The 12,891-nt window shown below is 44.9% G+C and overlaps 1 protein-coding gene across 2 annotated transcripts in view; it reads left to right on the top strand.

The window, feature by feature from the left end:
* The first annotated feature begins 357 nt into the window (after positions 1-357).
* PPP1CB (protein phosphatase 1 catalytic subunit beta) overlaps positions 358-12,891 on the top strand; it is a 39,231-nt gene continuing 26,697 nt past the window's right edge. Inside the window, exons 1-2 of one of the 2 annotated variants that reach the window (XM_058668133.1) lie at positions 358-480; positions 724-859. In XM_058668133.1, the coding sequence (XP_058524116.1) occupies positions 808-859 (52 nt within the window). In that variant the 5' untranslated portion in view covers positions 358-480; positions 724-807. Of the gene's footprint in view, positions 556-723; positions 860-12,891 lie in introns of both variants that reach the window. The other variant, XM_058668132.1, reaches the window with a different exon arrangement.

Here is a 12,891-nt window from a genome sequence, read left to right as displayed (position 1 = left end):
CAGCACTACGCCAGCCAAGCACGCTCTGCCTCCCTCGGCACAGGCCAAGGGGGAACACACGCTCCGCCTCCCTCGGCACAGGCCAGCGGGGACACGCGCGCTCCGCCTCCCTTGGCACAGGCCAAGGGGGACACACGCGCGCTCCGCCTCCCTCAGCACAGGCCAACGGGGGGAAGGAAGGACACACCACACTCCCCTGCACAGGAGCCTCCTCGACGCGCCAGAGCCCGGACCGCTCCGGGGCGCCTGCGCCGCCACGGGGAGTCTGCGCAGTGGACGCGGGCGGAGCTTCAGCACCAGGCACCTGCGCGAAGGCGGCGGCCAGTGCGCCTGCGCCAGAGCCAGTAGGTCGGGAGGGGGGGACGGGGCGAGGGGACGCCAGGGAGCGCGCGGTGCGCCTGCGCAGCCCTGCGTGGCGCGGCGGCGGGCCGGGGCCGTGCGGAGCGGGCGGCGCTGCGGGTGGGGCGGTCGGCGGCGCTGGTGAGCTGTGCGGAGCTGGGCGGTGCCGAGGAGGAGGAGGAGGAGGAGGTTTCGGCTGGGGTCTGACGCGGCCGGGTTCGTGGGGGGCCTCGCCTGTTTATTTATTTATTTACCGTGGGTCCCTCCGAGTGTGCGCGCGCTCTCGCTGCTCGGCGGGGAGGGGGTGGGGGGAGGGTCCGGGAACTGGGGGAGTTGGAGCCGGGTTTTGGGGGGAGGAGGGTCGAGACGCCGCGTGACTTGTAGGGGAGAGAACGCCGAGCCGCCACCGTCGCCGAGAAGCCCTTGTTCCCGCTGCGGGCTGCGAGAGAGGAGTCTGGAGCCGACAAGATGGCGGACGGGGAGCTGAACGTGGACAGCCTCATCACCCGCCTGCTGGAGGGTGAGTCGGGCCGGGCGGCGGGCGGCGGGCGGCCTGCGTGGCCACGGACTCCCGGGAGCGTGGGGGTGCGGGGGACGGCCTAGCCGGGAGGCCGAGATGCCTGCACCGGCATTGTGTGTGTTAGCGCGTCTCCTCTGCTCTCTTTGTGTTTTGCCCTTGGCTGCCTCCGACTGCTGTTTCGGGAGTGCATTTTATTAAAATAAAAAATAATAACGAAAAAGAAAGCCCTTTCGGTAGGACCGTTTCGTCAGCTCTGCACTTCCACACGGGGGCCCCCAGAAGAAGACTATCCTAAGCCTCTGAGGACAAAATGAGCGGGACTGGGCTGACGACTGATGATCTGGCGTACGGAACGGGAATAAGAACACAGAACCTCGGGCCGGGGTTGCAGATGCCCGGGAGAAAAAAAAAATGGGGGGTGGGGAGAATAATCAGATGGCGCTTGCTCACGGGGTTGGCATTTGGGGTGAAGATTTTAGTAGGCGAGAGCACAGTTTAATGTTTGCACAAACTTCAGACAAGTCTGTTGGAACGTCTTTCGTGTGTGCAAGAGCTGTTAGCAAGGCCTCGCGGTCGTGAAAAGGCTCCAAGCCCCCTTCTCATTTTGAGTGGTTTTGTGCTGGTGGTGGAGACCTGGAGTTGAATGGGTGGATTCATGTACAGGGTATCAGAGCAGCTCTGACGCTGTCCATTTAATGCTAAATCCACGTTATTACCAGTTGTCCCGTGTATTGGGCCTTTTGAAATAGTTTGGGGCTCTCGTCACAGACCGTTCATAGTGTTGCATAGTCTCTGCTACTGTTGCTTTCAAGTGACTTGGAGATCAATGTTTACTACCACGGTGCAGTGTACTGGCTGTGGATGATTGGGGCGGGGGAGGAACCTGTCTTCCTGCTCACGCAGGCGTTGGCCTCCGAAACAGCTGTGGGTGTACCTGTTGGGGCTCGCTGCAGATGTGAAGGCCCCCCCACCCGCAGCAAGCCGTAGCTTAGGTACTGTTGCTACTCAGTCGTTCCTGGCAGGTCCCCTGGTGCCTGCAGTCCGGGTTCAGGCCATGAGGTTTTGTGATCTAACAGACCTGTGAGTGCCTTGGCTGGGCCAGAGAAAAATCACTTTGAAAAAAGAGTATTTTGTAATTTTGAATTTGCTCTGCCAGGAAAATATGGTAGTTATGATAGTTTTCTGTTAACTCTTGGGGGAAGTTTAGGCCTAGCCGTTTTTCTGTATTTTAAGATTGTAAATTTATGCTTTGTACAAATGTGTTGTTCGTGTCACAACTTTGCGCTTTTTCGCCCTTCATGTTGATAGGTGTACTCCAGAACATTGTGGGTGTGTCTCATATTTGGGCTGCAGTCTTCTAAGGCAGATGCAGCTTTGATAATTACTTATACCCAAGAAGCCTACTTGTAGATTAAGTTGGGGAAGGAAGGCGCTGGGGAACGCTGTCTGGTGATTTTTCTTTCTTTCTTTCTTTCTTTTTTTTTTTTTGTAAAGTGTAATTAAGTTTTAGTTGAAGTTTTTGCATGTCTTTTTTCTCCTTTTTTGGTAAGCATTCTAGTCCAGTTCTGTTTTCTTTTAATCGGATAGGTGTTTATTGAGGTCTCTGCCAGTCACCAGGAATGCAGTGATACAGACAGTGGAGGGGCTCTGAGTCGCCTCTGCTCTGCACACTCTCAGCGGGGTTTCATTACTTCTGAGTCCTAAGGAAGTGTATCTAGTTCAGCAGTGCTTTCCCGGGATTCTTAAATATTCCTGGTTCTTACCCCTTCCTCGTAAGTTTAGTCTTGTTTAAAAAAAAAAAAAGAAAAAAAGGTGTCTGCCTTAGAGTTTCAATCCTGTTGATTAAATGTAATTCATATTTAAGTGATGTTATTTTATAAAACTTCCTAAGAATTAGCTATGATTTGTCTTTTTGAGGGTTTTTTTGTTTGGTGTTAAAGTGCAAGTCAGAATTTGCCAGAAAAGGATACACAGTTATAGTCGGGAGGAATGAGTTTCAAATGACCTACTGTACAGCAAAGTAACCATTTGGCCAACAGTGACACAGCTGTATTCTCAAAAAATGTGGAGTAGATATTATGTGCTGTTATTTTAAAAAGTGGTAACTGTGAAATATTGCATTTATTGGATGTGACCATTTCTTCAAAAACATGTTACACGCTATGAAGCATGTAGTGCTAATTGTCAGGAAAATATTTGGCCAGAATTTATCTGCTCTGGGGAGGGGAGATTGAGCAGGACCTGCCTGAGCTTGTTTTGAAATGCTGATCGAGGCTCCACGTGTGCTCCTGATTGCCTGTCAGCTTTTGGTAGCTATGTTCTATGAGCTGTTTTTGTGTTTCTTTTTCAGTTGGGCATTATCATCAGTGTTTTATTTGTATTTTGGGGAGAGCTTTTAGGACATTTTAATTTGTGCTATATTATTTGGGTTTACACATATTCCTTTAGTATATTTGCTTGTGTAAATTTGATGAAAACCTAGGTTTCTGTCACTTCATCCCCTGCTGCCAAACCAGTGCTGTTGGCGATTGTTGCTCTAACTGAAGCTAGCTTGCGTGAGCGTCCTGAAAAGCCCTTGAGTAAACACTTTTTGCTTGAGTCAGTGGTTCTTAATAGTTAGCATGGGAGTGGGAGTGAGGCACAGTCACCTGAGGAACTTTGTTCCAACTATAAATGCTGAGTTTATTTTGGAAGACCTGGACTGAGTTGAATCTGGTGTTTGGGGGGAAGGAGTATTTAAAACTGCTGCGATGCTCAGGGTAGTTTCCCGTCATAGACTTGATCCAGATATTGAAAAACTGGGCTGTACCTGTTGACAATGTATGGCTATTGTGTGTCTGATATTTGCTAATTCATATGAACTGTGTTTGCTTTGTTCTGATTATAAAAGTAAGATATTCTTACTGTGAAAACTTGTGATAAAAATGGAAAAGAAATCCCTAATAACAGTTAAAGTGTCCTTTTTTGAACATTTGTCTCAGAGTTGTAGAATATTAGCATGGTAAACTCCCATAGCAGAGTATGTTTGTGTTTGTTTTGGGACCACTAGTATCTTTATGAAAAATTTTGGAATGTGTTTTTGTTTGGTAAGTCCATTTAATTTTGACTTGTGAGATTTTTTTTTTTTTTTTTTTAAAGATTTATTCATTTTATTACAGCCAGATATACACAGAGGAGGAGAGACAGAGAGGAAGATCTTCCGTCCGATGATTCACTCCCCAAGTGAGCCGCAACGGGCCGATGCGCGCCGATCCGATGCCAGGAACCTGGAACCTCTTCCGGGTCTCCCACGCGGGTGCAGTGTCCCAAAGCATTGGGCCGTCCTCAACTGCTTTCCCAGGCCACAAGCAGGGAGCTGGATGGGAAGTGGAGCTGCCGGGATTAGAACCGGTGCCCATATGGGATCCCGGGGCTTTCAAGGCGAGGACTTTAGCCGCTAGACCACGCCGCCGGGCCCGACTTGTGAGATTTTGAGTTTGTGACTGACATGATACACTTAAGGATTTTCTCTTTTTCATGGGCCGTGTACTCTTCAAAATTTAGTTAGATTGACAGACCAAGGAAATAGAAAGGATTCCTCTTATGTGTCCTTTGAAGGTTAAAAATGAAGGAGTGGACTTAGAAAAGGGGCTGGATTAATAAGGCCAGTAAAGCCAGTACCGCCCTTGAAATGACAGCTTTATTGCTGTGTGATTCACATAGCATCCAGTTTACCTGTTGGAAGTGTACTTGTGATTCAGTGTTTGTTTAGTGTAACAACAGAACTTCCCCATCAACTTTGTCCCTCTTTCTCCTACACATACCTCAAAACAACCTCTTCCAAGTAGCAGGCATGCCCTTTTTCTTTTCCCTGCAGCCCTAGGCAGCCAGTAGTCTACTTGAAGTCTGTAGGTTTGTCCCTGATGGACTTTACACATAAATTAGGTTATGTACTGTTTGATCTTTAGGGCTATTCTTGGTTTTGAGGTTTTACATGTTGTAACATCTGTCTGTACTTCATTTCACTTATGGCTGTGTGATATCCCATGATACGTATTTAAAATATTTTTTAGCCATCCATCCATTGATAGACATTTGAATAATTTTTTTAAGGATTTGTTTATTTTACCTCAAAGGATTATAAAGGAGGAGGGAGATAGCATCCATCTACTGGTTCACTCCTCAAAGTGCTGTAACTGCCAGAGCTGGGCTGGTTTGTAACCAGGAGCCAAGAACTTCTTCCAGGTCTCCCACATGGTCACAGGAGCCCAAGCACTTGAGCCATTCTCTACTGCCTTGTCGGCCCACCAGCAGGGAGGGAGCTGGTTCAGAAGTGGAGCAGCCAGGGCTCAAACTGGCACCCATATGGGATGCTGGCATCGCAGGCTGAAGGTTAACTTGCTATGCCGCTGTGCCAGGCCCCCATTTTTTCTTTTGAGGTCTTGTGAGTAATTCTGGCCTCAATGTTTGTAGGTAAGAATTTGTGAACTTGTATTTTTGATTCCAGAGAGAATAAAAAAAAGAGTAGTTCTTTTTAACGCTTTGATTGCTGATTAAATTGTTTAATTAAAACCCAGCCATCTAAAAGTGAGGCAGTTTGAAGAAGTGAGGGGTGTTCCTGGCAGCTCCAGTTTCCACAGAGACAGTGTGGTAACAGATCCAGGGAGCAGACCTTAGAAAGAGTGGATGGGGCAGGAGGGGGATTAGCAGAGGCTCTTTTGATGGATCTCCCTGAGAGGCTAGAGGAGGCATAAAGGTGATAGTTTTTTTTTTCCTCCTGCTGATGCAAAAACTAGATGGGGGAGGTCTCCTTAATGAGGTTCTTCAGAGGGAGGGCAACTGCTGTTTGAAGAACTAATCCAGAGATGTGGTTGGGTATTTGAGTGCACAGCTGGGGCTGTGTTGGTATATGTCTAAATCCAAGATAATTCATTGGGATTTATGAATTTAGGTCTAAGCATAGGGTTGTTTTAAGATTAGTGAGGAAGATAGTAAATTGCCTTGCGTGTTTTTTTCTCTCATTTTATTCTCAGTGTTTATCATTTAACAGATTGTCCAACCCAGTGGCATGTGTTCCCAAACATTTCCTTTTTGTCATTGTTGTTGTTTGGTTTATTTTTGTTTGGAAGGTAGATTTACAAAGAGAAAGATCTTTGATCTGCCACTTTACTCTCGAAATGGCCTCAAAGCCAGAACTGAGCCAGTCTGAAGCCAGGAGCTGCTTCTGGGTCTCCCATGTGGGTTCAGGATCCAAGGCTTTGGGACATCCTCCACTGCTTTCCCAGGCCATAAGCAGGGAGTTGGATTGGAAGTTGAACAATTGGACATGAGCTGATACCCATGTGGTCCTGGTGTTTGCTGGTGGGGAATTAGCCTGCTGAGCCATTGCACTGGTTTCCCAAACACTTCTAAAAAGAGATAAAATAATATGGTTATATATGAATGTCGGGATAGTTAGAAATATTGACTGAAATTCTGTTTTTGTGTTTCTGAAACAAGATTGCACTGAAAGTCTTGGAGTGTAGGAATGCAAAGGAAATGGTTTATAAATCTCAGTAAATTAATGGTGGTGTATTGGTGGGTAGGGACTCCCAAGGGAGCCTGCTAAATTAATTTTGGTTTGCTACAAATGGATGCCCTCAGGCAGTGAGCATTGCTGTGTTATCACTGTGTGTTTGCTTCCTGAAGAATTATGCACTCAGAGGAAGAAGCTCAGGATCACAGCTCTTTGTCCTGTAGCCTCTTCTCACCTTAGCTTCCAAGACGGTATCAGGCTATGTCTGAAATTTTATTAGTGGGTAAAGTGTACTTTTTCCACATCTTGTTCTCTGGCATATATCCTATAAGAGAGACTTTCTGTTTGATTAGATGAGCGTATTTTAGTGAAGACAGAACCTTTATTTTAGTAGGGTTTAAAACAAACTTCATCCTGAGGTTAAGTATAAATATCCAGTAGCCAGTCTTTCCTGGCTTAATGAAAGGTTTGGTCCTTGATCTAGGAGGACCCCCGCCCCCTTTTGTAGATGAGACGCCCCTTCCACTTGCTCCTGCTCTCTGGATGCCCGCAGTGACCCTAGAGCAGTGGTGGGAACTGGGAGCTCAGTCCATCTTGCCCATGTGGGTGGCAGGAAGCTGGAGTCGGGCACTAAGGATGGGATGTGGGCTTGCTAACCACCAGCCAAACGCCCACCTCTTCTTACTGGGTTTTTGAGAAAGGCATGTCCTTGTGAGTACCTGACAGATACAGTGTCCTCTGCTTCCTGTTTATTGCATATGGCTGTCATTCTCATCATCTATGTCTGTTTGAAAATTTCTTTTCTGTTCCTACTATCCAGACTGTATCATTTGACATATAATGTTGGTACTAAGAGGTGTTTGAAGACAGAATAAGGTGGTTTCAAGGCCTTGGGCATCCTCCCCTGTTGTCCCAGGCCATAAGCAGAGTTGGGTTGTTAAGTGAGGCAGCCAGGACATGAACCGGTGCTCTTACGGGATGCCTGTGTCACAGAACAGATGACTAGCTTGCTGTGCCACTGCACTGGCCCCAGTTCACTGTTTAAAGGCACCAACAGTTCTGCCCACCTTTGCTTTGCAGCATCAGTGAGGTGTAGACACAGTGAACAGTGAGGTCATGCTTAAGGGCCATTGGTTTAGCACACTCTGCTCTTCCTAAAATCTGTCACTTTTCCTTACTCTTATTTGTTACTAGTGTACCTGGAAAGATTTTCTGCTATGGTGAGTCGCGGAGCCCTTTGAGAATTCACAGAAAAATACCTGCATAGATAGAAGTGTTACACTTTGAAGTATGATGCAGAACACTGTGGGCTCTGAAACCACATGCATTGTCCCTATTTGGCAGACTTAAAATGAATTTGAAATCTGACAGCTACTAATCGTTTTATTTACATCCAGAAGCATTCATTTTAGCTAATTTATTTTTTTTTATTATAAAGTCAGATATACAGAGAGAAGGAGAGACAGAGAGGAAGATCTTCCATCCAGTGATTCACTCCGCAAGCGGCTGCAACAGCCGGTGCTGTGCCGATCCAAAGCTGGGAACCAGGAACCTGTTCCAAGTCTCCCACACTGGTGCAGTGTCCCAATGCATTGGGCCATCCTCGACTGCTTTCCCAGGTCACAAGCAGGGAGCTGGATGGTCAGTGGAGCTGCTGCGATTAGAACCGGCGCCCATATGGGATCCTGGGGCGTTCAAGGCGAGGACTTAAGCCGCTAGACCATGCCGCTGGGCCCTATTTTAGCTAATTTAAAAACTTTCCTTTTTCATTTTTGTTCTCTTTGGCAGAATTTGTGTTAAATGTGGAGGAAAAAGGGCCAGGAAATAGTTCAGGAAATCTACTTTAAAGTTAACATTGCCTTTAGTTAGTATATAACCTTGAGTGACTCTTAGGGTGGAGAATGTAGGGAAAAGAGAGTGAGAATATCCGTGGCTAGGCTGGCACCTGGGATCCCAGCACCCACAGTGGGTCTGCTCCGTTTCTGATGCAGCTCCCTGCCAGTGCACCTGGGAAGGCAGCAGAAGAGGGCGGGAGTGCTCGGTCCTTGCCAGCCCCTTGGGAGAGCTGGGCTTTGTGCACTGAAAGTGAACCAGCAGATGGTTTGTCTCTCTCATCCTGCCCTTCAAATAAAAAAATCAAAAATTAATAAGGTGATTAAGATGTCGTGTAACAGACATGCATAATTGGTAGGACAAGTTCTTTCTCTTGTTATCTTTTCTCTGTTAGAGAAAACTGTTAGAAGCAAAATGTGTTGGAAAAAATAGATGACCAGTGAAAGATAAAGTGTTAGATGTATTCAGCACAAGCGTAGACATGCACTGTTAGGAATTTAAAGGACAGACCTACATTGGAAAATATTTTACAGAAATATGAAGTTTGAAATCAGTACAGTTTTTTCTAACCATGAGAAGAATGAGATTCTTTTGGGAAGATCACCTTCTTCCTAATTGAGGTTCAAAGTTATTGTTCTCTGTATCAGATTTAATTGCAGGTGATCATCTGATGCCGTTGCGTAATGAGATTTTATAATTTCATCTTGGAAAGTGTCTTTTTACACACTTAGATACTGCCAGATACTAAGATCAATCCACAGACGTGATTTTAGTTTGTCATATTAAAATGTTTATAAAATCCTCCTGATGTTTACCTTAAGTGTGTCATTGCATTGGAGTGATCACTCTGAGTGGAAGCTGTGTAAGTCCTTCAGTTACAGTTAAAAGGATTCTTTTGTACTTTAGTTGATATCTGAAGAGTGCTACAGTTTGAGCTTGAAAGTTTGTAAGATTTGTGTGGGAATAAGCTCATGAGTGGAAGATCTCTGTCTCCTTCTTTCTCCTTCACTCTGCCTTTGAAATAAATAAATATTAAACCAAAAACAAAAGAAATTATTACTGCTGGGGTCCAGTGCTGCAGCCTAGTGGCTAAAGTCCTTGTCTTGTACACATTGGGATCTCATATGGACACTGGTTCATGTCCTAGCTGCTCTACTTCTGTGCTGCTCCCTGCCTGTAAACTGAGAGAGCAGTTGAGGATGACCCAAAGCCTTGGGACCCTGTACTCAAGTGGAAAGCCCAGAGGAAGCTCCTGTTTCAGATTGGCTCAGCTCCAGCTGTTGCAGCCACTTGGGGAGTGAACCTGCAGATGGAAGATCTTTCTGTATCTCCTTCTCTGTATCTGCCTTTCTGAGAGACAGAGAGAGAGAGAGAGAGAGAGAGAGAGAGAGAGAGAGAGAGAGAGAGAAATATCTTTAAAACACACACACACACACAAAACAGCATCACAGACTTTTAAATATCTTATGCTGGGTTTTTTTTACAAGCTTTGTAAGATTGTGCAACTGATTTTTTTCTGCTCTTATGTATTTACTGTTTACTATCATCAGCCATAAAATGTCTTAATGAATTTCCTGTTAGGTTGAACTCTAAGACTCTTTGAAAATATTCTTGCTTGTAGTTGTTCTTCAGAGACTATTCCTAGATCCTGGCTTTTCAGTAATTTAAGATTTAGGATTGGCTCCTTGCAGAAACATCTTACAAGAATTGATGATATCTGCCAACCTATCAGAAGCCATTTATTTTTGCTGGTGTTGCTCCCAGCATCAGTGAGCCTCGTAGGCTTTTAAAAAGTTTATTGTCAAAGGGTTTGTTTATTTATTTACTGATAGAGTTATATATTTTTACTGGAAAGGCAGGTCAGATCTATGGAGAGAAGGAGAAACAGAGAGGAAGATCTTCATCCACTGGTTCACTCCCCAAATAGCCCAAATGGCTAAATGGAGCTGGGTTATTGCTAAGGCAGGAGCCAGACGCTTCCTCCAAGTCTCCCACACAGATGCAGGGTCCCAAGGACTTAAATCAACCTCCACTGCTTCCCCAGGTGGTGAGCAGGGAGCAGGATGGGAAGAGGAGCAGCCAGGACGTGAATCAGCACCCATATGGAATCCTGGTGCTTGCAAGGTGAAGATTTAGGCATTGATCCATTGTACCAGGCTCCACAAAGTATATTTCTATAGCTTTTCCAATCAAGACACAACACCTACCATTACAGATAAAATGACTTTTCTTGGGTAATCAATGAGCTAGTTGGAAACTTGCTTTGGTTGCAGAATCTGTTTTTGTGAAGGAATTCTATGATGAGATGTACTGTTCTAATTTTCTTCAAAACTGTGTTATTTTTCTGTGAATTGGGAATATTAGGCTAACCATGTAGTTTGATAATATCAACATAAATATTGTTATTTTAGGACAGTTAGGATGTCATTACATAATAAATGTAATGCCAATCTAATTAATTAATTGAAAACTAATCCTTTATCATGTCAATGCATACTTTTGTTGCTTGGACTGGAATATTTCCTAGGGAAACATAAAGGAGTGAAAGCCAAACAAAAAAGTAGCACGCAAACTGGACTAAAGGAAGTTGAACTGGCTACCTAAAGCCATCAAAACTGACCTTCCGGAAAGGAGGCAGCTCCATAGACTATCCGGTAGTCTGCAGCCAGCCCCTCGGCTGACTCACTGCAAAGGCGCAGTGAGACTAAGGAAACAAAAGCTCTGTGACACGACAGCATCCCCCTCGCTCCAGAGGCACAGGTTGCCCTTCACATCCTGCCGAGGTGTGGGTACTGGGTACTTAGACCCTGGGTTTTCTCTTGAGACTCCATCAAGACCATTGCCTAAGACTGAGGGCAATGCTGAAGTGAACTAGCCTTCAAGAGCATGTGAGCAAGTCACTGCTACTCTGCTGCCCAGAGCTAACACCTTTTTGAAGAAGAGGCCATCTGGATCTTTGTCAGCTTTTCATACATAATCTGGTATTTCATTTAGCACAGTGTTACAGAATATATTCTCAGAGCACTGATGTTTCAAATACTAGAGTTGTCACATGGGAACTTTAAAAGATTAATATGCTGGGGCTGGCACAGTGGTGTAACAAGCTGATCTTCAGCCTGTGATACCAGCATCTCATATGGGTAGGCAGGTTGAGTCCAGCTGCTCCACTTTGATCCAGCTCCTTACCAATGTCCAGGGAAGGTAGTGGAGGAAGGCTCAAAGTCTTGGGTCTCCACACCTACGTGGAAGACCTGGAAGAAGCTCCTGGCTCCTGGCTTCTGGCTTCAGACCAGCCCAGGTCTGGCCATTGCGGCCATTTGGGGAGTGAACCAACAGTTGGAAGATCTTTCTGTCTCTCCCTCTCTGTAATTTTTTCAAGTAAAATAAATCTTCTAAAATGTAGATCGAATGTTAAAAATAGAGTGGAACAGATGACTTTTTTTTTTTTCAGAGACCTAGAAATTCTACATCTAAAGAAATAGTATAACTAAAATTAAGAATTTGGTCATTGGGTTTATCAGCTAACTAGAAACGGTAAGGCTGCAACAAAAGAATTCAGTAGATATTATCCAGTTCTCAAAGAGGATAAAAACCAAAGCTGCCAGAGGAAAGCGGTTGTTACTGACAAAGAACAATAGGAATAAAAAGCTTGGTTTGTCTCTTGAGACCACAGAAGCCAGAACCTGTGATGTTCTGAAAGAAAGTGGGAAAACTGGGCCCAGAGTGATGCTCAGCAGCTAAATCCTCACTGCCAGGATCTCATATGGACACTAGGTCGTGTCCCAGATGCTCTGCTTCCCATCCAGCTTCCTTCCTGTGGCTTGGGAAAGCAGTGGAGAAAGGTTTAAGGCCTTGGGACCCTGCACCCATTTAGGAGACTTGGAGGAAGCTCCTGGCTCCCGATTTCAGATCAGCTCAGCTCCAGCCACTGCAACCCCTTGGGGAGTAAACCCGCAGATAGATGATCTCTCTGTGTATCTCCTTCTTCTGTAAATCTGCCTTTCCAATAAAAATATATTTTAAAAATCTTTAATTAAAAAAAGTAGGAACAGTGTGTGTACTTGTACGCACATCTTGCAGTTCTAAACTCAGCATATCCTTCATAAATAAAAGTGTACTAAAGCCTAGAATATTTATTGCAGATAGATGAGCACTAGAAAATACCAAAGGAAGTTATTCATGTTGAAACAAATGATGCCAGATTAAAAGCAAAGAACTACAGAAAGAAACATGGTTATTATCAGTAAATATCCATTCTGACTGCTTAAAATAGAGGTGGTTGTTTGAAATAGCTATTTAAGTTGCTGCTAAGCCAACACTTTACATATTGGAATGCAAGATTCAACAGAGTAAAAGTGAAGAATCATCTGCAAATGAGGAAAGATATTGGCTACATTTTACACTCCTTTGTGATAAGTCCTTAACAGTCTAGCAACAGAAGCTAATTTTCCTCCATGTGTTGAGATGCACAAAAGTGTATCTGTCATACTTAGTGATGAAATATTGGGGCCTTATCAGGCACAAAACAGGGAGAACCAATAGTGCCATAGCTATTCTGCTTCAGCCTGAAGAAGCTCCTCACCAATTCAGTGAGAACGAAAGAAAGAAAGATGAAAATACTGGGAAAGAACTAAGTCTTCATACATGACAAAATTGTATATTTGGGAAATGCAGAAGAATTACAAAATATTTGAGTTGAGTAAAA

This window comes from Ochotona princeps, chromosome 8 (assembly GCF_030435755.1).
Source record: "Ochotona princeps isolate mOchPri1 chromosome 8, mOchPri1.hap1, whole genome shotgun sequence".
Taxonomy (NCBI): Eukaryota; Metazoa; Chordata; class Mammalia; order Lagomorpha; family Ochotonidae; genus Ochotona; species Ochotona princeps.
This window is presented reverse-complemented; position numbering and strand designations above follow the sequence as displayed.